General features: G+C 40.7%; 1 protein-coding gene across 1 annotated transcript; it reads right to left on the bottom strand.

The window, feature by feature from the left end:
- Positions 1–22: 22 nt before the first annotated feature.
- Positions 23–27,496, bottom strand: SLC25A16 (solute carrier family 25 member 16). The gene is made up of 9 exons (XM_056849931.1): positions 27,386–27,496; positions 23,498–23,590; positions 10,196–10,329; positions 8,985–9,048; positions 6,397–6,518; positions 3,624–3,690; positions 2,271–2,433; positions 1,280–1,348; positions 23–223 (listed from the first exon to the last, which is right to left on the bottom strand). The coding sequence occupies exons 1-9, from the start codon at positions 27,477–27,479 to the stop codon at positions 67–69; spliced, it is 963 nt and encodes a 320-aa protein (XP_056705909.1). The 5' UTR covers positions 27,480–27,496; the 3' UTR covers positions 23–66.
- Positions 27,497–27,787: the final 291 nt, after the last annotated feature.

Here is a 27,787-nt window from a genome sequence, read left to right as displayed (position 1 = left end):
GAAATGGGAAACTTAATCCATTAAATGCAACAAAAAAGAAGAACTTTTTAAATTACATTTCTGTTTTTAATTGAGGTGCAAGAACTGTTTCATAAATTCATAAGTGGTGAAGGCCACTGCCTGTGAGGGAATACAACGGATGTAATTCAGGGATAAGCCACGGTATAACCCTCTTCGTATTCCATGGTTTCCATAAACATACTTCAGTGTCTGTACCATTGTACTAGGAAGATAAAAAGAGAGTAAGTCTTTATATACTTAAAAATGAAGGTGTTTTCAACTTTCTGCTTTCATAAACTTTTCAAAAAGCAGGACATTTAATTCAACAATATTTGAGCTTCCTATAAAGTTATTACCACAAACTTAAGCTGAGGAGGGTTCTGATGAACTGCTAGTTTTTATATTTTCAAAGGGAGAAACTATTTTTGCTTCTTCATTCCTGGGGCCTCCAAGTCATCCTGAAACCTGCAAAGTTTTTGTTTAGCTGTTTAAGTTTGAGCTTGTAATGCAAAAGGTCCCAAGTTCAACCCCTGGCATCTCCAATTAAAAGGACCAGGCAGTAGATGATGATAAAGACCTCAGCCTGAGACCCTGGAGAACTGCTGCCAGTCCGAGTAGACAAGACTGGTCTTGATAGACCCAGGGTCTGATTCAGTATATGCCAGATTCATCTGTAACGTGCCTCCAAATGTCTCCCACCTCTTTTAAATACTTAACATCCAGCCTGATGAAGAGTTCTAGGGAATTCAAACGCTTCCACTCACTATTTTGTAATACTCTGGTTGATCCTAATACACTGGCGAGGTTTTTTTGGGGGAGGGTGATATTTTTCACTGGATGGACATGGATACGTACATCCCCCCGCCCCCCCAGCATCATGTGAGTTTGGAAGCTTTTCATACACGGAACACTGATGCAACTGGAATCATTCCAAAATTATGTTGATGCTGGATGTCCGTGAAGGCTCCAAAGTTACTTGTGGCTCAGATGTAGATTTTTGTATAACCTTGAGATCTCACTCTCAAGCACTGTATTTTAATTGATATTTGCATTGGTTTTCAATTCCTATAAACAGTTTAGGGAACCAATTTTTTGGCTGAAAAAGCAGGGTAAAAGTATAACAAGCTTACTATCATGAGGTAAAGTCAGTTTAAAATGTGCAACTCTAAATAATACTTTGCTTCGAATCACATAAAGGACACTAGATAGTACTGACTGAAGGTAATACAGTGGTAAGGTAGCCACCCTTTTGAATTTTAGTTTTCATTATTAAACTTACAGGCACTTTTCAGAATCTGGAAGCACGGCTCCCAGCTGCATTCGTCTACGCGTTACATCAAGAGGATAGCTGGGGGGGGACACATAAAGGTATATGTTAATTTTTGAAGGACACAAAGAATTACAAGCGTAAATCAACTAAGTAGCATTTGAAAGATCACATCAGAAATTAATCTATCAACACAGAGTTAAAATAATTTCACATTACAATTTTTGTATTCCTGAATTTTAAAAGTTGGCTTTTCTGTACATTTCTTAGGGAAAGTTGTGTGTTTTGATGCATATTTTAAAATTTTATTATATTAATATTCTGCTCTTACGTAGGGCTCCCCAGTGGTTCCCTGACTGTGTCCACACATGCTTAACTTAAGCAAAGGCACAACAGGAGGAGCTCCAAAACAATTCACTGCCCCTCTCTGAGGCCCAGCTTGACAAATGACTCAGTGCAGCACTAAGGCACAATTTGCATCCAGAATTGACTACTGAGCTTTACTCCTAAGAAAGCCTCACGGGAACTGAGAGGAAGCAGCTGCTCTTTGGATCTGTGTGCTTAAACAAATGCATTAGATCATTTCAGAGACAACCTTCTTGGGAGCAGAAAGTACAGTGGCTTCCTAGAGGCACCTTAGTGGCTTCCTAGAGGCACCTGGTTGGCCACTGTGTGAACAGACTGCTGGACTTGATGGGCCTTGGTCTGATCCAGCAGGGCCTTTCTTATGTTCTTAATAACTGTCCCCAAACCCTCTGCAAAACAAATATATTATCAATAGCACAACAAAGTAATATACAGTCTTTGTAGTACAAGTAGAAAGGCCAAGGGTTTATTTGATGGTCTGGAAGAAATACCAATCCCTCCCAAACCATAAGAGCATGACTAAAATTATGACCAACTTAAAACTTCATCTTTTCTAAAACATCAGAAGCAACAATTCCTAATGCAAAGTATCCTAACAATTCTTTGTTAAGTGCAGTAAAGTACTGAAACAACTTACGATATTGTCTGTGCTATTGCTCCAGCTATGCCACCACACAGCAAATTTACATGAGCTTTCAAAACTAAGACATCAGGGTTATCTGAGGAAGGCCTCCCAAGCAAGGTAGGTGCATGGGCAAGTCCCACACTCTTTAAGGTACCAAAGGTAAAAAATGAGAAACCTGAAAGGCAAAATGTAACTTTATGGAAACATTACCTCAACAAAAAGCTACAGACCAACTTAGACAATGCAGGCACAATCCAGCCATAGTCAAGCATTTTTAAGGGCCCAGTTATTTTAAGAGTTAAGATTCATGATTTAAGTGTCAGGTATATACTTTGCTCTCTCCCACTGAAATCAACAGCTGTCAGGGATTCTTAACTTTGGCTGAATCATGTCCTACGTGTTTAATGAGGATAATCATACTACAACATTGTTCTCAGGTTTTTTTATTACAGTCCAACCAAAAATGATCATCATTATTTGCATCTATCTATCTATCTATCTATCTATCTATCTATCTATCTATCTATCTATCATAAATAAACCAAAACTATCTGGGCAGAGTTACTGAACCTTGCAAACTGCAGTATGCTCCATTTCAAATTACAAGACAAACTCAGTACCCTACATGCAAATGGCAATATATATCCTGTATTGTTAGGGAACAAGTATCTCCCTTCAGTACTGTGATCTCTTTCCCAGAACTCCCAGGGAGCAGCTGGGAGTGGTGGAGCCACGCTGCCTCCACAGAGGCTTCCCAGCCACCAAAAATAAAATAAAAGGATTTAAAAATAAAAAAGAAGGGAAATGCCCACAACGGAAACAGCGAGGCTACATCACAAGTCCCGGATCCAAAGGGGTTAGGAAGCTGCCTAAAGGGATTTCACTGCTGGCGTACCAGCGCTGGCAGCAGAGCCCCGCACAGTGGCATGGCTTCCCGGCACTGGAAAGTTTGCCCCCTCGCCAGCATAGGTGCCACTTTATTCCGTGATAAGGTGGCACCTACACCAGAGCGGAGTCACGCCAGCTCCTAAAGAGCTTCAACCCCCCCTTTCAGGAATGCAGCCTAAGTGAAAGTGCTTTGTAAATGCCACTGTCTTTCACATCTGTCTTCTCCAGGAACCGTGTTCTACAAATTATTCTAGCAAGAAGATTGGGAAAGACAGTCGAAGAATAATGCCAATGTCCAATTCCCCAGTTGTAACAGCCACTTTTCTGCTGTTCACCTTGACTGCTAATATCTATGCACTCTCTAGATGGAGTGTCCGTATGTAATTTTCTGTTTGTGGGAAGCAAAGCAAAATTTTGCAAACAAGATTAACCCGAGGAGGCCTATTTGGAAAAAATCATATTCTGAGTTCCACTCACCTGCATACGGAGCCATTCCTACTACTGTTGGCATAAGCCCTCGATAAAATCCTTGCATGCCACCTTCCTTTTGAGTAAATCAAAGATGACAAGGATAAAAATAGTTAAGTACCTAATTGCACAGAGTACCAAATACACACACATTAGAAAGGTATTTTGAGCAATGGAAAATGTCACCTTTTCCTTTACTGTGGGTGCTCAAAATGAGCATGTCTTCATTAATCCGCATTTGATCCTCTCAGACACAAGCCTAGCTCTGGCAGTCTAATCAGCTTGTGTCTGTATTGCAAGCCAATATCATCATAGGGTTTTGCTGGCAAGCAATATCTACACAGAACAGTTATCCCAAACAATATTAACTATGTTTAACTGCTGTCTTTGTACACTAGAGATGCTCAAATTCTTTGCTGCAGGAATGGAATAACACCACAGCAAACATAACCTTATACACAGAGTTCTCGGACTACAGAATAAATATTTGGGGGGAAGAATATGGATGACAAGATGTTTTATGTTAAAACCTATTTATTTAAGCGTATTGAAATGTTTCCCTTTGGAAAAAGAGTTACAGTTCAAGTGCACTTCAAAAATTCTACTAGCTTATTATTTATCTGCACTTCTTTGAGAAATGTGTAGACCAGTAGACATATTCAGCAGACTCATGCCCGAGAAAGCAGAATATGTATCTAGCCATGTATCTACCTGATATCTTAGAGCATCTCAATGTACACACAGAGGCTCAGTTCACATTTAATGGCAAATCTATGGTTTGGACACTCAAGCCCAAACCTCATACTCATGTACTCTCTGCTTCCCTTGTGCCCGTCTCACACCTACTCTCTCAAGAAACCATAGTTTGATGCTAAACCCAAACCAGAAATATACAGCTGGAAGGGACTCCAAGGATCATCTAGTCCAACCCCTTGCACAATACAGGAAATTCACAACTACCTCCTCCCCCACTCCCCCAGTGACCCCTGCTACATGCCCAGAGGAAGGCAAAAAAATCTCCAGGCTCCCCAGGGCCAATGTGTCCTGGAGGAAAATTCCTTCCTGACCCCAAAGTGGCAATTGGCATTACCCTGGGCATATAAGAAAGGGTCACAAGAGCTGAGCACTGACTCCTCCTTTCCTGCCCTCCCTCTCATGATTGGTCTAAATTAATAATGAGTCACAGAATCAGAATTGCTGTCAGATGGCCACCTAGCCTCTAGAGGAGAGCCCACCCCTTCCCAAGGAAGCCTGTCCACTAAGGAACTGCTGTGACCGTCAGGAAGCTCTTCCTAACGTTTAGCCAAATATGAATACAAACAAGCTGTGGCTTATGAAAAAGATGGAAGAGAGAGAGACTGCACAAGAAGAGGAAGGAACATGAAAACCTGTAGCATGTTCTTTGCATCCGAACTGACCCACTGGCTTAATTCAGAAGTCACAGAGGCAGTTACCAAGCCATGGTACGGCAATGGGAAGCACCCACATGGGCTTACACATTCCTTCCTGCTTCTGCCTTTGGTCTGATACACTCATAGTTCGCCACAATGTCTGGATGGGGCAGGCTGTGATTCCCACTACCTGTGAGCTGGACAAGAACAACCTTGAGTACAGATGGGAACAAAAATCTACATGGGCCAGAGAACTGCAGTGAGGAGGCAGATATGTGTGAAACCATCCCTGATTTAAAATGTGGAAGACATCACACTCCTCCTAGCCCCTGCCCCCAAATATGGGGTCTGCAACCTCCAGCATCAGCTTTTCAGAGGTCTCAGAGAGCTACAGGACAAAGGGCAGGAAAAAATATTTCTCTCTGAATGCCACTGTACTTGCACTTTACAGGACCCTATAGTTTAGCTCCAGACCAAGGACTGAAAACCCACTTCAAACCATGACTTTAGTCAACAGTACTGAGGTCAACTATGGTTATCGGGAATCTTAGACCGCCCAACCAGCTGTCATAGAATCTATATTTATCTCAGACCACAAGATGACGAGAGAAGAAAGTCACAAGCCCAATGAGAACAGAATAGAAGGTGCTTGTTCCCAACTGGAGAAACTTCAGTTCTCTCATCCTTAGCTCCTCACCTGCAAAATGGCATTTACAGATTATGCTACACGGTAAACGAAATAAGGATTGTAAAGCATTTTATACAACTATTAATGAACGCATACAGAAATACCTAGCAGGAACCTAGTTTCTAAAAAGGGCCGCTAAACAATCAGTAGATCCCAAAGATCGTTTGCCTGCTATTATCAACTGAACTGCCCCAACAACGCTATTTGCTGTGCTGCCACTGTCATCCCTTTAAGGTTCAGTTGGCAGAACATGGGGGTTACCGCACTTTGTTTTCCCAGCGATGTATTAAGAGTTTGAAAATGTTGTAAAAAACATCGCTTTAAAAGGGTTTTTGGATACCACGGCTTATAAATGGTTGGAAGACGTCTTCACAGCTAACGGGGCCAAACAAAGTGCGAACAGTATTTTTTATAACGTTTTCAAACTCTTAATACATCGCTGGGAATACAAGTGTGGTAACCCCCAAAATCTGCCTGTAAACAAAGCAGATCCGAATAGGTCAGAGTTGCTCCAAGAGCCTTAAACACGCTTTTTAAAAACACAACCTCAGATGGTACATGAGCTTGCTAATCTATTTATCTTGTCCCAGATACCGCGGCTAGCCTCTATCAGCAAATATTAAAAACTATTCCCCCATGATTACTGAACCAAGCAACACAGAACGCTGACATGAAGTGGAAAAAAAATACCAAAAACAATTACCTTTGTGTAAATGGTCTTGAATGTATCAATAATCCCAGTGTATTTATGATCCCCTTTCACTTGGAATGCCAGACGTGCTCTCACCATGTCAAGAGGATAAGTACAAATTACTGCAGTTATACCTTCAAAAACAAACACCATTTGCTGAGTGGGGCAAAATATTTGTGAAATGAAAAACACCTATCAAGATGATCTTCAGCAGGAGCACTCAGGCTAAAGGCATCTTTTTAAAAGTCGGTTTTTAAATGCAGCCTTTTATCTACACTTGGGAGAATCTGTACTTTTATATCTACAAGGTCAAAGATTTCAGAAGATGCTTAATATTTACAAGAGTGACATGCACAGACACATGAAGCTGCCTTATACTGAATCAGACCATTGGTCCATCAAGGTCATTACTGTCCACTTAAGATTTGCAGCGATTCTCCAGGGTTATGTGTGTGCGCGAGAAGAGGTCTTTCACATCACCTACTATTCCATCCTCTAAAATGGAGATGCCAGGTAGTGGACCTTCTGCATGCCAAGCAGATGTTCTACCACTGAGCCACTGCCCCTCCCCAAGCAAAGGAGCTATTTATGTCAACTCCTGCAAAACCAGATTTATAGACATTTAAGGTTATCACTCTAAACCTACTCCCAGAAACAGTGGACATAACTCCAAGTAAATGTGTTTAGCATGTCTATGGTAGCGTGCAGCTTCAAAAGCTGCACAGTTCTCAGGCTTTTTCTAGTACCCTATTGTTGTTTTCTCCAGAAATTAAAGCTAGCATAATTATGTGGAAGAAACCAATTTTGGTATTTTTCTTGGTTTTTACATTCAGGGAGCTTAAATCTCTTTGTACTTAAAATTCCCTCTTGTGGGAAAGTGGAGGGGGGAGATGAAGAGCACTTGTGCCTTAAGTAGTTAAAATCATGGGTTTCTCCCCCCCCCCCCCCCGCTTCAGTCAACTTGTTTTTTCCTTAAAGGAAACTTTAAGGCAATTATCCACCAATGAAGCGTTACCAGTAAGATTTGAATTACACAAGACTCAGGAAACCCAGAATTTAAAGTTTACACCATAATGTTTAACTCTGTCACCTGGAATACACGCATTACAATAGACTTTTCGTGGCATTCTCCTCACATTACTGGCATGCCAAGAATATTTTTCTGGTGCTGAAAGAGTGGCTTTAATATTGTAAGCAGTAAGGAAGTTATTTCAGGACATCTCTGCACTTTCAATGCTTGTTCAAATATACTGACATTAACAATACTTTAAAAAATGTCCAAGTTACAAACAACAGGAGTGAAATGTGCTTGGAATTTTCAAATTCTCACTTCCATATTTGATGTTCATCCACGTACCTTATCTGAATGTGATTTTACTATAAGATCAGATTGTTTTTATGCTTATTTTCCAAGTCAAAGAGAGGGATACCACACCTGGAGAACCGTCCTGTGGGGCTCTGCTAATAGGGGTGCTTGCCTTCCATCCACTAGGTATTATCATCTAATCTGGATTGTATTTTTTTGTCAACAGGGCATCTTTTGAAAGCAATCTCCAATTTTGTTTATGTAAGAACTCTTATGTTTTTTGTCTGCTATTCACGGGGCTGTTTATTCAAGTGAGTGCTGGAGGAAAATCTGATTAACTAATTATCTTTATATTATCTGAGGGAATACGCTCTTGTTTCCTGCTTCTCTGTCCTAGTAGCCTTAGGTACATAATGAAACTTGTTTGTACCCACCAAGCAATACTATAAGTCTGGAACGCATCCTCTATCTTAAGCATCTAAAAGGGGCAGACTGGGACTTTTCCATCTTACCCCTTTGGGAGGGGCTGTACTAAGTATCCATAATAAAGTTTCTGGGGAATTCAATGACTTGCATACCATTTTGTGATATTCTAGTTGGTCCTAATGAAACAATATTATACAGTTGTTTGTTTTGGTTTTTTTTTTTCCTGTGGACCAATATAAATTTTTGAACAAAGGTGTTACAAACTGTTGCCATTTGTGTATGCAGTATAGCAGTACTTTACGTGAATTAGTTCTACCCTAGCAGCACTTAATTCCAGGAAAAGTGTTACTGGTGTTCTATGCTCTTGAACAGTTAATTGTCCCTCTATTTTTTTCATTTCTCACATTTCATCTGCCTTTCCCCCTCCCTTTACTCCAATTTTCCTTTTCGAAACCAAAAAAATCCATGTTTTTCATGAAACTGTTTCTCTTCATGTGCCATGTAGAAGAAAAATATGCTCCATTTCCATGCAAGGGGGCAAGACTACTTAAAAATATACTGTTCTGCTTACTATAGCCAGTATCAAAAGTGGAAGAGCCTCCTGATCCCACACTGCTGAAAGCTGTTCAAAAGCTTGTATAATTCATTTCTGGATTGTGTGGAAGTTTTGATGCCACTGTACACGGTTATCTGTTGTAACAGAAATATTTTACAGGCTTTCAAGATATTCATGTTTGTATTCCCAAAACTGCAGAGATCGATTTGTGATTAAAGCAGTGACCTTTAATCTGGGTGTTAATTAGAAGAAGCAAAACTGGCAAGCAAAGGATGATCATCATAATTTTAAGCATATGGAAATATAAAATACCTGCCATGGAACCAGCCATTAACCGATGTACATGTCCAGAAATGCCAAGGTTCTTCTTTATCATCTGCAAAAATATCAGTATTTCCAAGTGTGGGGAAAAAAACCCTTAACATTCTAAGTAAACCTTAATGTGCAACTCAGCCAAACAATAGGTGAGCACTTTTAGGTTAGGATCATAATCCACGGGTAAGAATGCATCTGCATTGGCAGCTTTTCCAAAAACTAAGATAGGCAAATGGCCCCTCAGACTGCACTGAAGTGGTTTTCAATCCATATCTGCATTACCTGTACAGTATCTGTTCTTTAATTTAATTCATACCTTACTAGAATATATATTAAAATGCAATTATATAAAAGGATAATTGCATACCAAGTATTTTAGGTTCCTTGTATGAAAAGGATCCCACAGAGGATTTCTGCTGACAGAAGGGAAAGGCAATTATCGCTGATTTCCCCCTCCCACAGTAGACCACCAAACCTCCCTTCATTCTGTTCCTGGGGGGGGTTCTTTTGTCCCCCCAGGAGCACCATCTCAGGGCGCATTTTGAGCTGTAGCAAGAGGGGAAGTGAGAAAGTCATACTCCATGGGAGGAACTCCTTTTGCCCATGGAATCACTTGCGTGGATCCAAGCCAATGTCAAGATCCCTGTCCAAGAGGAAGGTTGCAACTAGTTCACCAGGCAAAAAACACTAAGAAGCACTCAAGGCTGCTGCTGTAACCTTGAGCCCAGAAGTACATCAAGACTGCAAATTTGCTCCTTCAAGAAGCCTGCGATTCTGTCTAGAGGAGGTAATCTCACTGTCCATTCTTTGCTGAAACCAGAAATTATTAGCATCTGTCTTGCCAGCATTAGTTTTCAACTTATTTACATTACTTCAATGCAGAATTACTTTTGCTCAGCCCCTATTAAAACAAAATAAACAAGCAAAACAAAAACGAGGCAGGATTGTACAGGAGAAACTCAGGACAGGCTGTTGGGAGGTCTCAGAACATATTTAGATGTGCTTTAGAATTTTCAAGAATGTTCAGCCTTTTACAATAAATGAATAGAGGGTCCTCTCTGCATCCTAAATGTAAAAATGGAATGTAACTGCATAATTTAAAAAAAAATTAAACACATGATTAATTACACAGAATGTTCTATCCAATTACAAGTTTTAAACAACTGTGGATGGTATTAGCCAAAGAAAGTAAAGATAGGTTGAACTACCTTTTTATACTGTCCAAATGCTGTGAACTGAATGGCACCATATGGAAAGATTCTAATCATCATTGCTCCATTTCCTCTATAGAATCCTAGGTAACCCTCCTTTTTCGGGACAGCATACAATGTAGAAAGCACACCTGTCAGCAACACAAGATCATATTAAAAATTACAGTAAACTAATATTTACTCCAAATGTTACTGACTCAGAGACATTTAAACCTGTACAGATCAGCTTTCTCATACATAATAAAAGAAGAACATCAGAATGAAGTTTGAAATTCTAGTTGTCAAAAAAAGGTATTTTAGTTATGAACTTGTCATCTCAGATTATACCAACATGCCTGGAGAGAACCAAAACTTTGGGGGGACTTAGAACATTAGAATACATGTTCTATTATTACATAATTATATAGACTTGCATTATAAACATACAGTAGTCATAAAACTCCATTACCAATAAATAATCATTTAGGATGATTAACACCAGCCACTGTGACAATACTGTATCTCAAACCCTGACAATGTAACACATTTTTTTAAAATGCACAACATATAACTTACATCCCACTATCTTTAGCAGCATTGCAGAAGTGTAACAAGTTACAAAGAGCAACACTGGTCCAAAACAAAATCCAAACGTAGTTACTGAATCACTACTGCAAAGACTGCTAAAGTTGGTTAATACACAGTAAGTTCAAAATACAGCAAGGAGGTAGGACATTTAGCAATAGTTTTCTCATTCATGCTGCTGCACACATAGAAAACTGGCTAAGAAGAAGGAACAGGAACTCTGTTTTAGAAATCAGCATGTCCAACCCTGGGATTTGAAATAAAACTGAGTTGTTCCCCCATCTCCAAATCCAGACTCCACCCCCGCAATTGAGCAAGAACTGAACACTCAAGAGGAAGTTTTTCCATATTTGACCTGGTCAAGAACATTTCTATTTGTAAAAGCAGAAAACTGCAGAAAAGTAAAAGCAAGAAATTGCAGAAAAGAACCACAAGTATCAGTAGGGTTGCCAGGTCCCTCTTTGCCACCAGCGGGAGGTTTTTTGGACGGAGCCTGAAGAGGGCAGGGTTTGGGGAGGGACTTCAATGCCATTGAGTCCAATTGCCAAGGCGGCCATTGTCTCCAGGTGAACTGATTTCTATTGGCTGGAAATCAGTTGTAATAGCAGATCTCCAGCTAGTACCTGGAGGTTATGGAAATCCCTATACAGGAAGGTTATTTGTCAATACACAGCCACTAATCACTCTAAATTTTATTTTTCAAATTGTATTACACTTTATACATATCAACGTATGACAAATTATTCATGTGATTATGATCACAGCCCTGCATGCAGGGGGGGGAATAATTTGCTCTTAAAAACTAACTCTAAATTCTATGCTCAGCAGTAAGATAAAAGTGGTCATTAGTGAGACTATGTTACTATCATTAATTTAAGACAACGCCATCACCCAGCTGTTCCGTTTATGTATGCGTTGGAGCAAACGTGCCTGTAGATAATTGGTAAGTAAATTGTTCTTAATTTTATGATGAATAGAACTTGCAGGCTGCTTTACAGTAAAAAAAAGTTGGGAAACTGATTTGAAAATTGCCTTGTACAATCCCCCTGCACCTCAGTTTTCTTGAGCAAACTATTGCAACTCTAACGTCACAGAAAGCAGCTTCCCTACCTTCATCAACAGGCATGTTCTCACAAAGCCCCTGTATTAATCATCTTATTAGCTGGCTGGCAAACCATCAATAATAGAACTTTAAAACCAATGCATCTTAATCCTTTTAAGGATTAAGCCAGCGTGGTGTTGTGGTTAAGAGTGGTGGCTTGGAGCAATGGACTCTGGTCTGGAGAACCGGGTTTGATTCCCCACTCCTCCACATGAGCGGCAGAGGCTAATCTGGAGAACTGGATTTGTTTCCCCACTCCTCCACATGAAGCAAGCTGGGGGACCTTGGGCTAGTCACACTCTCTGAGCCCCACCTACCTCACAGGGTGTCTGTTGTGGGGAGGGGAAGGGAAGGAGATTGTAAACCGGTTTGATTCTTCCTTAAGAGGGAGAGAAAGTCAGCATATAAAAACCAGCTCTTCTTCTTCTTTTCTTAAAGTGCTGGTGATAATGTTAATTCATGCTGAAAAAAATTCAAGAGCAAGTTGCTCTCTTTACAAATAGAATATCTGACAAATTAAGCCGGTGTCATGGGTAAGCTTACTTCTTTGAAAATTGACCGGTGCAACTCATTTTGAAAGAACAGTATCTGAAGTTAATACACAGGTTTTTTGCAGATGGAACAATTATCCTCCACTCACATGATACAAAGCAGGCCACTGACAGCACCATCTTAAGCAGAGTTATACCCTTCTAAGCCCACTGACCTCAGTGGGCTCAGGAAGGGTGCAGATTAGGGTTGCTAGGTCCCTCTTCGCCACCAGTGGGTTTTTGGGCCGGAGCCTGAGGAGGGCGGGATTTGGGGAGAGGAGGGACATAGAATCCAATTGCCAAAGCGGCTATTTTCTCCAGGTGAACTTGTCGCGGTTCATGCCTTTCAGTGCCTTACTCTTAGAATGGACCCCTTCCTGAGAAGGAATATGTTATCTTATTCAGCAAGACACCTACTGAGCAGGAATCAACATTTCTTACCTAAAAGTAAGCTTTTTCTTGAAGTGCGTCAATAAATTTATAAATAGGGACATGATTGTATGTATAATTAAAATGCATTTATTCACATTACATAATATATGCTTGTATTATGGTTACAAAGTCTTAAAACATTATAAGTATAGACATAAGTCTTAAACATGTTTATGTTGCAAGCAATCTTAAGTCATCTTAAACAATCTCTATGCCTCTATGAAAGAGTATCTTATCTTAATATTGTAATGATATTTCATTTCAGAATATAACAGTTACAGAAATCTTGTAAGATATGGTTAGTACGATGGGAAAAGATTTGATTATAAGCATCTTCATTCAAATCATTTAGAATATCATATCTTAATACAGAAGACATACTATACCCCGTCATGTCATCTGTACACCTTCTTTACCTATATGTAAGGTTTTAGAGAGATCTGAAAGGATCCTAATTCATGTTAAGGATATATAAACGTTTCTGGTCTTTTATATGTTATTTTAGTATTGCAAGATCTTTGCATTATCTTTGCTGTGTCTTTGCAAAGATTAGAGAAATCTCTGGTTCCATGGTTCTATGTAGAAGTTGTAATTATCATATTAAAGCATATTTCTAGTCCATGCCAGGACCAAGTCCATGAAATTATAGAGAAATCTTAGCCCATAAAAAGGCTTCTGATCTAGGATCAGGAATATCTATATTTGTGTCTGAATCAGACAGCAAATGCAAAGCTTATGAAAAAGCCATGCCATGTATTATGGGTAAGCTTAAAGCTATTTGAATGTTCTCTCTGATAGTGGAAATTTCAGGGAGATCTGTATATGAACTTGTAGTCCAATATGTAGAATATTACTTCATTTAATCTGTGTAAACACTATGTAAGCTTATTACAGACTACAGAGGCTCTCCTGCCATTTAAGAAGACCTCTGGCTTCTGCTCAGAGAAAGTTCAGAATTCTCTCTGTTATCTAGAGAAACTTCTGATACAAACTCAGAGAATTAGCTTTTAGCCCTGTGTAAATCTTCATGCTTGTTAGGCCTGGGAAGCCAAGCAAGACTTGATAGATCTTTGTGAGAATCCATTAATCCATGTTAGAATAAATGTGCTGTCAGTGTTCCAAATATGGATAGATCCAATACTCTTAGACCCCACTATAAGGTTGGTAGGAATTCTAAGAGCCTCCATTGTATGGAGCAGTCTGCAAGCATTCATTTCAGACATCCAGCCTTAGCAAGAACTGGTTATCCTGAAAAGAATCTCCCTCAAAAGGAGTCTTTCCCATCCTTACAAAAAGGTTTGTAAAATGTTAGAGGTGTCAGTGAATATCCAGACCTTACAAGATCTAAACATTCAAAGAAACCTCTGAGAACTTCTGTTCACGCAAGAATCAGAGTCTCAAGTATTTACATCTCATTCAAGAGATGGAGAGAGATCCATGTCAAGCCAACGTATGTGTTAACTTGCCAGGAAATCTCTAACCTTCATCTGATATCTTCCTTCCTTTTATCCCCTCAAGATCAGTGCCTATCTGATCATGAGGAATGATCATGAGTATCTCATTCTGGTTTTCCATAACATTTTCCAACATTGTTTCCTTGTTATGGATACAGTTAAACTGACTGTATCTTACTTCTGTAAAGGATTTCTCAATAACCCACAATGTGTCTTAGTTTAGTCAGCACCTTTACAGAGCGACGGTACAGCTGATGCTTCTATCTAATACTGTGTTGGTGCCTTCACTGTATAACTCTTATCTCTCATAAGAGAGGCAGTGTTCCCAGACAGAGCTGCTAAGCAGTTCTATTACAACACTGGAAGACCTGAATGGAGGTTTATTTTAGTTAAGTTTGTATGTAAGGTTTCTGAACACATCTCTTTCTTTACATATGAGGGCTTTATGGGGTCCAAATAGACAAAACATCTCAGAGCCCAGGACAAACTGATCTCTATCAGCTGGAGATCAGTTGTGATAGCAGGAGATCTCCAGCTAGTACCTGGAGGTTGGCAACCCTTGTGCAGATGCAGTGCAGGGTGGCACTGTGAGGCACACGATTCTGAACACCTGAAGATAATGATTCTTGATCATAGTTAATTATGGGAATTCTTTAAAGCACATCTACAACATTATCAGTGATGATGCAACAAAGTCTGTTAAGACTGCAAGATCAAGGTGACAAAAATGGTGAGTGACAAAGAAGACAAATCTTGTGTGAAAATGTCACACAAGACGTTATAAAATAAAGAACAGTGAAATTGAGCAAAAGAGGAGTAAGAAAGGGCTCGACAAATCCCAGGTCACCATGGCACCTAGAAATTTCATTGCAGCCCCTGCACTTAGCAGTGATTTTATTTCAATGTCTCTCGGCAATCTTCAGCACAGTACAAGTTTATCATTACACATCAGAATGTTTTGTTGCATGACATAAAAATGCTTGTGCATGAAGTTCTTGTCACTGCTCATTTATATGTTAAATTCACACCACTCAATGGTGATAGATTAATCTATTTCTTATTCAGTTATTTTCTATACTGGCACCAATATTTAAATTAACAGAAGCTTTTAAAAAGCAATGATGGAATTATGAGAGACTGGGAAGAAGCTAGGGTTAGAGGTTACCTTTTTCTTGTGATGATCACCAGTGTTACCCCAAATGTACAAACTACAACACTTTAGTAGAAAAGGGCAAGAGTCCAGTAGCACTTTAAAAACTAACAAAAATATTTTCTGGCAGGGTATGAGCTTTCTGAAGAAGTGAGATGTGGCTCACAAAAGCTCATACCCTACTAGAAAATATTTTTGTTAGTCTTTAAGGTGCTACTGGACTCTTGCCATTTTCTACTACTGCAGACAGACTAACACGGCCACCCACTGTGAATTACAACACTTTAGTTTCTCATAATTTTATTAAAGCTTAGGTTTTGTGGCAGCAATAACTTAGGATATAAAAGACCAGGGGAAAATGGAAATGTCTGAAATAGCCCAGGTCTTCTCCTACACACACACAGTTTTCCCATTTTTCTGATTGGGAAATGTTGGGGAGCACTGAAAAAAACTCTTTTTTGCTTTTAGAATGAGTGAAACGCTTTGTAAAACAAGGTGAGATTCACTGAGAATACACCGTATGAAAATTTGGCGTGAAATGATCTACAGCATTACATAGAGACAAGATACATGATTATATACATAAAAGTGGGTGACCATGAGGACTGCTTTATTCCCCATCCATAGAATCATAGAGTTGGAAGGGACCACCAGGGTCATCTAGTCCAACCTCCTGCACAATGCAAGGAATTCACAACTACCTCCCCCCAACACCCCCAGTGACCTCTACTCCACGCCCAGAAGATGGCAAGAAAAAACCCCTCCAGGATCCCTGGCCAATCTGGCCTGGAGGAAAATTGCTTCCTGACCCCAAAGAAGCAATCGGCACTACCTTGGGCATGCGAGAAAGGGCCATGAGAGCCAAACACTGATGCAAATCTTCCTGCCCTCCCTCTCATGATCTGCCTACGGTCATAGGCAGATCTGACAGATGGCCATCTAGTCTCTGCTTTAAAACATCCAGGGAAGGAGAGCCCACCACCTCTCAAGGAAGCCTGTTCCACGGAGGAACAGCTCTGTTAGAAAGTTCTTCCTAATGTTTAGACAAAAACTCTTTTGATTTAATTTCAACCCATTGGTACTGGTCCGACCTTCTGGGACAACTCAGTACCATCTTTTTTTTTTTAGAGAACTTATTAAGAGAAAATGAGAATATAACAATAAAAGAAAATGGAAATATAACATTACTAAAATAGTCATAATACAAATTATTGAAAAGAAACTAAAACCGTGCTGCTAATATAACTAAAATACCCAAAACAGTGGACCATGCAATTATCTATTTATCTAAAATCCTCATGAATATTACATCACTCCCTCTCTGTGATTTACACCTTGGAGTGTTTTCTCCATCCTTGAAATTGTTAAATTCCAGCGAGCGTCCAGTTCTTCCGTATTTTTGTTGTTATTATAATATGTCAACTTAATTAAAGCATAGGATTCTTTAACCTTATCAAGCCAATTATTTATAAATCAGGGGATTTATTGCTTTTCCAATATCTTGCAAGATTTGTTCTAGCAACCATTAGTATATGCAGAAACATAACTCGAATATCCTTTGGTTTATCTGGAAAATAATCTAATAAAATTGTTTCTGGTCTTACTGGAATAGCAATTTCAAGGCCACTGGATATGATTTTAAGCACTTTCATCCAATATGTTTGGGCTCTACTGCAGCTCCACCATATGTGTAGAAAATCTGTGCCAGCTGATTCACAATACAAACATTTACTAGCAATTTTATCCAAGTTACACATTTTTTGAACTCTGCTTGGGGAAAGATGCCACATATGTGTCATCTTAAATAAATTTTCTCTAAATGCAACTTATTATAAAACTTAGACCTTTTGTGAGTATAAAGTTCCATTTTTTTCATCCTACCCAAAACCTATTTTTTTATTCCTTTTCTCTTGAAAGGGGGAATAATTGTCCTATTCTTCTGGACTAATAATCCATATACTGTACCTTACTTACAGAGATTTTAATAATGGTTCATATTCATTAAGAGTTCTAGGTATCAACTTACCCTTCTTAATCAATTGTACTAAATAATTTTTTATTTGAAGATACTGAAAGGGGGCAATATTTTTTTTACTTCCTCTGGGATCTCTGTGTAAGAGATTATTTGTAATTTTTTAAACCAATGTAAATACTTATCAAAAAATTTTAAATTATATTTAATCCATAAATGTTTGCTAATATTATCAGCTGTCATATCTGCCATTATTGACGCTAATACTGATTTCTCTAATATTAATCTATGCTTAATCTGATTCCATGCTCCAATTAAGGTATTTCAAACTCCATTATCATAATCATAATAATTTCCTTCATATTTTTTATCAATCCACAGCCATTTTCCAACCGGAAACTTTATAAAATCTTGTTCCAGAAGTACTGAGGAAATATTGTCTTCTGGAGCCAACCAATCCTTTAAACTTTCTATTTTTGCAGCAAAATAATACCAATAAAAATTTGGATATCCCATTCCTCCATTCTCTTTGTGTGTGTAAAGTGCCGTCAAGTCGCAGCCGACTTATGGCGACCTCTTATGGGGTTTTCAAGGCAAGAGACTAACAGAGGTGGTTTGCCAGTGCCTTCCTCTGCACAGCAACCCTGGTCTTCCTTGGTGGTCTCCCATCCAAATACTAACCAGGGCCGACCCTGCTTAGCTTCTGAGATCTGAGGAGATCAGGCTAGCCTGGGCCATCCAGGTCAGGGCCCATTCTCTTTACAATCATATAAGTTATCCCTTTTTACTTGTGCTTTTTTGTTTTGCCAACTAACCTGTTACAGATTTGTTGCCACTCCATAATAATTTTCTTTGGAATTTCAATAAACAGATTTTTATACAAAAAATTTAACTCAGGTAAAATTTTCATTTTGATTAAATTGATTTTTCCAAAGAAAATTCACAGTGGGTAGCCATGTTAGTCTGTCTGCAGTAGTAGAAAAGAGCAAGACTGCAGTAGCACCTTAAAGACTAACAAAAGACTTAACAGTCTTTTAGTCTGTTAGTCTTTAAGGTGCTACTGGACTCTTGCTCTTTTCCAAAGAAAGATATCTTTAATTTCGACCAGTTTTGGACTTGGTTTTTCATCTCATGTGTAACTGGGTCACAGTTTAATTTTAGATTTTTCTTTGGGTCTGCATTAAACCATATACCTAAATATTTAATTTGGTCCATTATTTCCATCTCTTTAAAAATTATTATGCTAATCTCCTTGTTCTCTGCAACCTTCGAATAAAATGGTATCACGTCAGTTTTCCCTTTAATTTGTAACCTGAAATTGCCCCAAAGTCTTTTATTTCCTCTAAAAGTACCTTATTTGAGTTCTCTATATCTGTTAATATCATTACTATATCATCTGCATATAAACTAATTTTGTATCAATCCGTTAATACTAACGGATTGGAATAAAATAAATCTATTATTTTTATACTAATTACTAAAGGTTCTAATGAAATGGCAAATAATAAGGGAAATAAGGGAAATCCTTGCCAACTCCGCACCATCTTCTATATGACAGCCCTTCAAGTACTTGAAGATGGTTACTATGTCATCTCTCCAGGTTAAACATACTCAGCTCCTTCAACCTTTTCTCATAGGACTTGGTCTCCAGACCCCTCATTATCTTTGTTGGTGAAAGAATAACATGAACACAAAAAGGGAAAGAGAAATTCAGTGGAGAAGAATAACATGCAATAATGAAATCAAGAGTTCCTAGTAGCAGATGTGATAGAAACAAACACTGGGTAGACGAGTCAGACATAGATCAGTTACCCAAATCATTAACTGGAACAGAAGATGAAAGAAAAAGATAAAAGCAGGATCCCCTACATAGAAAAGGCAACAGCAGCAAGCCAAAGCTGAAATGAAATTACAAACAGTGTAGGAGGACTTTGCTCAAACAGCCTACACTGATACCTGCTGTATTTGCTCAGTGTCAAATCTACTTTCTACAACCATTGATTGCGTTCAGGGACAGATATAATTAGAATGCTTTTAGGTCAAAGATAAAAACACAACCAATGTGAAAGAATCAAATTAAAAAAACGAAGTTTAATATTGACCTCACATAACACCAGAGTACATGACATTTTCATTTGAACATTCAGTATAAAGAACAATTCACATTTTCATTTATACATCTAGCATATTTCTGTCTCACCCTTCCTCCAGGGAGCTTGTGATGGCATGCATCATTCTGTTATCTCCATTTTATCCTAACAATTACTTTGTGAGATAGGTTAGGAGAATAGAGTGTAACCAAGAAAGCTTCATGGCAGAGTGGGGAAGACAGTGATCTCCCAGATAGGATTGTCAACCTTCAGGTGGTGGCTGGTGATCTCCCGCTACTACAACTGGTATCCAGCAACAGAGATCCATTCACCTGGAGAACATGGCCACTCTGGAAGGTAGGGCTCAAAGGCATTATACCCCACTGAAGTTTCTCCCCAAACCCCACCCTCATCAGGCTCCACCCCCAAAATCTCCAGGTATTTCCCAACTCGGAGCTGGCAACCCCACTCCCAGATCCCAGTCCTCAAACCCAAGGGTGCTCAACTCAAATACATGGACAAGAATGGTAATTGTTTGCAGACTTAATACCTACCAAGAGTACCTACAAGAGATGTTTTTAATATCACTTGGTAGAAAGATGAATCCCTCTCCACACACAGTTTTTTCAGTGTATATTTTCATTAGTCACTGAATCTTAGGGGAGGAAGACTTCTCACACAAGTCACCCTGGGGTCTCACCAGAACTGGCCAAGATGCTACAGTTTCAAGGCTGACTGCAGAGTCTCAGAATTAACTGAGAGGCAATTGCAATGCATTTGTCTTACCTGGGAGGTGCCAATTTCCCAGGCTAAATCACCGGTGCCCTATTTCCAGCCTCATAGGAGCAGAGGCAACTTATGGTTCCCAGCTGGGACTACGGGCCACGTAACATGGCTCCACGGGGCGCATGCTGTGAGCCCGTGTTCTAGCCGATACACCACAATGAATTTTCAGTGAGAAATTCAAACCAGTTCAAAATATAATTATCCGATCAAAGGAACTTTTGGTAGAGAACACTAACATGAGCTTTAGTTCTGAAGCCTGAGTGCAAAGTGGTGCCAAGTAATTACCAAGGGATCCTAATTAATAGTTTGTGGACTGAGTAAAGGGAAAGGACTGGTTTCTCTCCGAGCAGCCATTGTTTCCAGCGAGCATGATAGTGTTCCACAATCTGGCCCTTCCTGCTCGCTCTCAGCCTTTGTATGGGAGACTCTGGGGCGCCACTGGCCGGGAGCAGCTAGTGTCAGTCACCAAGATGAAGGGAGGAAAGAGGAAGTCCAAACAAGACTGGAGGGCAACAAAATGTTTATGGGTTAAGTGTAATTTTGTTTATGGGTTAAGTGTAATTTTGTTTATGGGTTAAGTGTAATTTTGTTAAATTAATCTAAAAATATAGTAACATTAACCTGTTCATCCATATTGTTGATTTGAAGCCACTTCTAGGAATGTTCTGAGTAGAAATGTGAAGGCCTAGAAAAACAACTGGAAAATGGGAGGGGTGTCCCCACCTCTCGGTTTTTAATTTTTTTGATTGAAAAAGTTGGGAAATTTTGGGAAGCACGAGAAAAAACTTATTTGAAATATTTTTCTTTGAAAAGAGTGACAGGCCTTTAAACACAAGGTTTTACTAAGCAATCCTAAACCATGTTATACCCTTCAAAGTCCACTAGCCAGCAGGTTTATTCTACTGAGAATCCTGTTTGATCCGATTCAATGGGGTTTACGCCTAGGAAAGTATTCTTAGAGTGCATTCCTGACTACTCAAGACGAAAGTCCTCAGGAGGCCAGGAAGGGGCTGTGCCGGCATTGGGGCCCTCCATGTTGGTGTCCAGGCTACTTATGCCGCCGTAAGTGGTTCCAATGCCGACAGGGAGGTCTGGACGTGGGTCTCCCAGCGCTGCCATGGAGGCCACCCCAGGATGCCGACAGGGCCATCCACCGGTGTCCCACTGGCGTAAAGTCCCATGCCGGCGTTCTGAGGGGTGCTCCGGCGTCCCTGAGGCATGCCGGGGGGAGGAGCTGCCTTTAGGCAGCTCCATGTCCCCTTTTAGCTCGGCATGCCAGCGGCAAGAACAGTGGCGCTGCGCCTGCTTTTTAGCAGGCGCTGCCTTGCTGTTCTCTATGGGGCGAAAAGCCTTTAAAAGGCTTTTTTCGAGTTTTCAGCATCCGGGAAACAGGTTCGGAGGCGCCGCTGCTCCTCCCACCTTCAGCTCAGGAATGGGCTGTTAGAATTGCACTGTTAGAAGGGCATAATTCTGCTTAGCACTACATTGTGTTTCACTCAAAACATGTTGCTTGGAAAGTCAGGATATTTGGGGGAGCACTGAAACAACTCGTAAGAAATATTTTTTCTTCTTTTGGAATGAATGAAATGTGCTAGGATAGCATAGGGTAAAGCAGTTTGCAGCTTTCTCTCAGTACTGGGTATAAGTCAAGTCTACATGTACAAAACTAAAGAATATATACTTTCTAATTCCATAAATATGCCAATTAATACAATATTATATGCTAACTTGGTTAACATGAAATTAGAAGACTATCCAAATCTTCTTTTACTAACATAACTTCCATAGTGTTGGACAGGCCATGGGAAATTCGAAGCTGAGGAGTAGGAAGCACTACATGATTCATAAGCTATCTTGAGCCATCAGGAAATGTGGAATATAAATATTTTGGTAAAATAAATATCTTAAACTTTTGTATATTCAAAAAACAGGCAGTAACCTATTCCATCCAAACAAACAGTCAGTGAATTCTGCCCAACGACTCTGAGGATTACAACCTAATTTTTGATTAAAGAAATACTAAATGCTCTACCATGAGGTTTGGAATTCTTGATCAACTTAACAACTGCAATCTTCGACTTTTTATGCTGCATAGCCCCGTTCAAGTATTCATAGCAGGCACAACTTTGCACACAGAAGAGTACAGTCGTACTTGCTGACCCTACCCCAGGACATCTGTGCAAAGCCAAATGTCTGCAGCAAACCCCACCAATGCACATGAGTTTTGTACACGCAATTGGCAACACCACAAAAAAGCAGCATCCTAATTGTACGTACATGTATACAGATATATGGCTCACTGCAGACATTAACTGTATTATTTATTTATTTTTCAATTTCTCTCTCTATTTCTAACTGTTAGAACTGGAATCATAGAGCAGGATCAATGAATGCAATCCCACTCCGTTTTACACACATACGCATTTAGATGCCCGAGCAGGGCTTATACTCACAATGTACAGTACCCACAAAAACATCACTCCCATAAACCCCACCGGACTGGTGCAGATGTAATACTGACTCCTTGAAATCCCTAGTTAGAACCATTGCCCTATAACCCCTTAACCTTCCTGGGGCATTTCCCCTCAATCTCAGTTAAACAATTAAGCGGGATCAATATTAAACACGATTAAAGTTGCCCCCAAAGTTTCACATCTAGGATTAAGAAACACAGCTAATGTTGGTGACAAACTACTTAACACTGCAATTCTGAACAGAGTTAAATCCTTCTAAATGCATGGATGCTGATTGGCTTAGAAGGAAGTAACTCTGTTTAGGAACACACTGTTAGTTAGCTAAGTTAAGGGAAGGAATTTTCCGAAGGGACAGAGTCCCATGACTGGCCCCTCATTTTTTAAACCTTGGTTAGCAGGGAGCTGACATTATATCTGTATCAGTCAGTTACAATGAACTTGACTCATTATAAACCACTTTTGTGCATTTCCTCAATTCCAGTTCATCCCAGTGGAGGCTATTTATACAAAGTTCCCCTCTTGTGTTTCCGCCCCTATAGGTTTAGATATATACAACAGAAAGCCTCTCTTTTCTACTTAATGCTTGCTTTTGCAAATTAGAGTTTGAATCATTAATGGAAATACAGTGAGCCTTTGATGTATTGGTTAACAACAATTATAGAAGTAATTTGAAAACTAGATCTACTTCCTTTAAAAATAATACAAATTGCATTAGAATCAACAAACATGCGTAAAATTGCCTTACCTAGATTTTTATAATGACGATTATGAGCTTGCAATAAAATCTTGACTCGATCCAAAGGTGCAATGGTTGTTTTGGCACAACATCCTGCAACACCTTTCAAACAAGGGATAAAGAAAGAGTCTATTTCAGTAACTGCCAGAGGCCACAGCCATGTCAAACATTCAGCAAAAGTTATTCTTAAAACTTTTTATCTTTTCAAAGGTCACTGCATCCCTAGTAAGCGTGCTTCCCCTCGCACAGCGGCATGACTTTTGCTGGCAAAGCAGCCTTGTTATTACTCAATCTTTGAGTACACACTCTGGGACCCAAAATAGGTACCTTTGCCATCCACAAAATTCAGGCTCCCTTCCAGTCCATAAAGATGTTTAGTTCAAGATGCACGTGAGTGACTCAGAGGTCTAGGTCCTGCTCAACTTCTTTGACACCTGTTAACATGTAGGTTGCCTACTATTAACAGCTCATATGCTGACCTTGATAGGCCACACTTAAGTGGATGTAGGTCAGACTTCCTGTCTTTTTGTTGTTTCAAGGGACTGCCCAATTTTCAAATTGTTCCTTCACAGCGAGAAACATTTTAAATGCCTGGCCAAATAAAAACAAATAATCTTTTGAAATCTGTGCATGAGCAATGTCTTTTATTTCCCCATTACCTTTTAGCAATGGTTACCAGCTTGAGCTACTCCAGATCATCCATCCACACTGCAATGCTAAAACACTTTCCTGGGAGTAAGCCCCACTGAATAGACATGAGTAGGATTCCAAGTACACCTGTTTAGAATAGTACTGCTAAAGCCAGTTGACAAGTCAGTACTTCTGGAAGAGACTTCATTATCTTCTTCTACTACAACAAGGCCCAGTTTTCAAAGACTACCCACCAATATTAAGTGTCAATCATCACAAAGCCTCTCAGCCCTGGGGAGTATGTGTATAATACCCAACACCACAAACATTATTATTTATTGGACTGACTGTAACCACAATGTATATAAGCAGGCAAAATTTCAGAGACAGTACTAGCCTATTTCCTTATGACATTACATCTAGGGTTGCCAACCTCCAGGTACTAGTTGTGGAAACAACCAGCACTTACGGCAATAAATCAAACTATATCTCAGACAAAGAACAAGGATTGTAATTAGTCAACAGAACAAAACCACATCAACTGAACTTAGCTTAGAACACTAAATCATTTGTCAATTACAACATAGCACTACAAGATTCCATAATGCAGAACAATTTTCCATGAATGCCATAATTTTTTCAAAGTTCTGCAAAGGCTGGAAAAATCTTTTTTCTTCCACGGATGCCAAAAAATAGGTTTCCAACAGGTAGGCCTATTTCACATAGGCTTTCTCAATTCCGACAGTCCCGTGAAGTTCAACTTGAGCAGTTCAGAACATATGTTCAAAGAACGCTGGCGTGTAGCCCCATTTTTTACAAGCGGATGTAAGTTCAGTTGATGTGGTTTTGTTCTGTTGACTTAATTACAATATGTTGTTCTTTGTCTGAGATATAGTTTGATTTACTGCCATAAGTGCTGGTTGTTTCCATAACTAATTCCTACTTTGGCACTAGTCTTCTCTTTGAGTTCTAACCTCCAGGTACTAGCTGGAGACCTCCTGCTATTACAACTGATCTCCAGTTGATAGAGATCAGTTCACCTGGAGAAAATGGCCATTTTGGCCATTGGACTCTATAGCATTGAAGTCCCTCCCCTCTCCAATCCCCACCCAACTCAGGCTCCGCCCCAAAAATCTCAAGGTAATTCCCAACCTGGAACTAGCAACCCTAATTACATCTGTTGGTATTTAAATAGCATTTGATCTTCCTTTCCACATCACCTCAATGACAGTTTACCTTCATATTCGTCACTAGTTATCTAAATAACAACAACAATAAGAAGTCAACACCAGCGTTCTACAAACAGGGTCCTAACCTGGGGAGGCTCGCATTCAAAGTCTGATAAATACATGAATGCCGGCAATAACACTTCTCAAAGTCTGCTCAGTGGGGACCAAGCTCAGGCCCTTCATAACACCACACTCAGCCTGTTGTAAATCAAGACATGCCAAAACGGATGGTGGTGGGAGGGGAGAGAGATACCGAATAGCCAAATGCATTTGGTTCTGTTTGGAAGAAACTGAATGCATTGCAATGACAATTCGGTGTCTCCTTGAGGATGCCCGTATTCGGGACTCCACGGCAACAAGTGTAGCAGTCCCAGGGACTCACTTGCATGGCGACCCCTTTTGGGGGGGTTTCATGGCAAGAGGCTAACAGAGGTGGTTTGCCAGTGCCTTCCTCTGCACAGCAACCCTGGTATTCCTTGGTGGTCTCCCATCAAAATACTAACCAGGGCCGACCCTGGCTGTCACCGCACTTGTATTCCCAGCGATGTATTAAGAGTTTGAAAATGTTATAAAAAATACTGTTCGCACTTTCTATGTATTCCCACCGATGTATTAAGAGTTTGAAAACGTTACAAAAAATACTGTTCGCACTTTGTTTGGCCCCTTTAGCTGTGAAGACGTCTTCCAACCATTTATAAGCCGTGGTCTCCAAAAACCCTTTTAAAGCGATGTTTTTTATAACATTTTCAAACTCTTAATACATCGCTGGGAATACAAAGTGCGGTAACCCCCCTGCTTAGCTTCTGAGATCTGACGAGATCAGGCTAGCCTGGGCCATCCAGGTCAGGGCAAGACTTGACACACTGTCAAAAACAAAGGCGCGTTCTCACGACTGAGCGACCCGAACAGGTCAAAAACGCTTATTTCGGTTTGGGGTCTCAAATGCGAGCTGGCCATTCCGTGAGAATTCTGCTACTCGGTGTGTCTGTAGGGGGGCGGGAAAGGACCCAACTACGACCACCTCCCTTTTTAATTGCTCTCTCTCTCTCGCATTCACAGTGGGTAGCCGTGTTAGTCTGTCTGCAGTAGTAGACAAGGGCAAGAGTCCAGTAGCACCTTAAAGACTAACAAAAATATTTTCTGGCAGGGTATGAGCTTTCGTGAGCCACAGCTCACTTCTTCAGATACAGCTAGAATGTGAATCCATCTGTCTTTAAGTAGAGGAGAATGAAGTCAGACAAGCATTAGTATGTAAATGTTAACAGTATGTAAACGCCTGCTATTCACATTTACATACTGTTAACATTTACATACTAGATAATTCACAGTGGGTGGCCGTGTTAGTCTGTCCGCAGTAGTAGAAAAGGGCAAGAGTCCAGTAGCACCTTAAAGACTGAAGAAGTGACCTGTGGCTCAGGAAAGCTCATACCCTACCAGAAAATATTTACATACTAATGCTTGTCTGACTTCACTCTCCTCTACTTAAAGACAGATGGATTCACATTCTAGCTGTATCTGAAGAAGTGAGCTGTGGCTCACGAAAGCTCATACCCTGCCAGAAAATATTTTTGTTAGTCTTTAAGGTGCTACTGGACTTGCCCTTTTCTACTACTGCGGACAGACTAACACGGGTACCCACTGTGAATTACCTAGTATGTAAATCTTAACAGTATGTAAATGTGACTAGCAGGCGTTTACATACTGTTAACATTTACATACTAATGCTTGTCTGACTTCACTCTCCTCTACTTAAAGACAGATGGATTCACATTCTAGCTGTATCTGAAGAAAGCTCACCCCCTGCCAGAAAATATTTTTGTTAGTCTTTAAGGTGCTGCCGGACTCTTTCTCTCTAGCATTGCGAGGCATCCGACAAGCAGCTGCCTCCGCACCTCCCCCCTGCCCAGCGGACACAACACAAAAAAGCAAGCCCTCTTCTACCCCCCCCCCACACACACACCCCCCCGCGACGGTCTCCAGCCGCCCCGCACGCCCCTTCCCGGCCCATACGCGGAGCGGCAGCCGGCTCTTCGCTCACCTCCCGCCACGAAAGAGCGGAGCCAGTAGAAATCCCTCCGCGCTGGGGACGAGGGCAGCCGGGCGCTGGGCCCCGCCGCCACCTCGGTGGCCATCAGGCCGGGCTGGCTTGTCTCGGCAGCGCGGGAGGAAAGGAAGCGGAGGGGGCCGCGCCTCTAGCCGGGCCGCGCCTGGCGCCTCCCGCACATGCTGCCGGCCCAGCCGCGGCCCAGCCCCGCCTCAGAGGCGGAGCTCCGCGCAGAAGTCGGCGGGGAAGAGGCTCCCCCCTCCGGGGCCCGCGGCCTCCTCTCAGCGGCAGCCCTTCGCTTCCCGAAGCGAAGGCGGGGTCTCCCGCGCCTCGCCCATCCGCCTGGCCGCGGCCTTCCCGAGCGGCCCAGGCGGGCAGGCCAGCGGCGGCGCCCAC

The sequence above is a fragment of the Euleptes europaea genome, chromosome 5 (genome assembly GCF_029931775.1).
Source record: "Euleptes europaea isolate rEulEur1 chromosome 5, rEulEur1.hap1, whole genome shotgun sequence".
NCBI lineage: Eukaryota > Metazoa > Chordata > Lepidosauria > Squamata > Sphaerodactylidae > Euleptes > Euleptes europaea.
Note: the sequence above shows the minus strand (reverse complement) of the source record. Positions and strands in the feature narration are given on the sequence as shown.

Bases quoted from the DNA above. Each gene is read 5' to 3' on its own strand.
- SLC25A16 (XM_056849931.1), bottom strand. From the start codon at position 27,479: ATGGCCACCGAGGTGGCGGCGGGGCCCAGCGCCCGGCTGCCCTCGTCC. The intron at 10,330-23,497 runs GTAAGGCAATTT...TGTTGCTGACAG, and splicing joins TCGTCATTATAAAAATCTAG to GTGTGCTTTCTACATTGTAT. The intron at 6,519-8,984 runs GTATTTTATATT...TTGTTTTTGAAG, and splicing joins AATGGCTGGTTCCATGGCAG to GTATAACTGCAGTAATTTGT.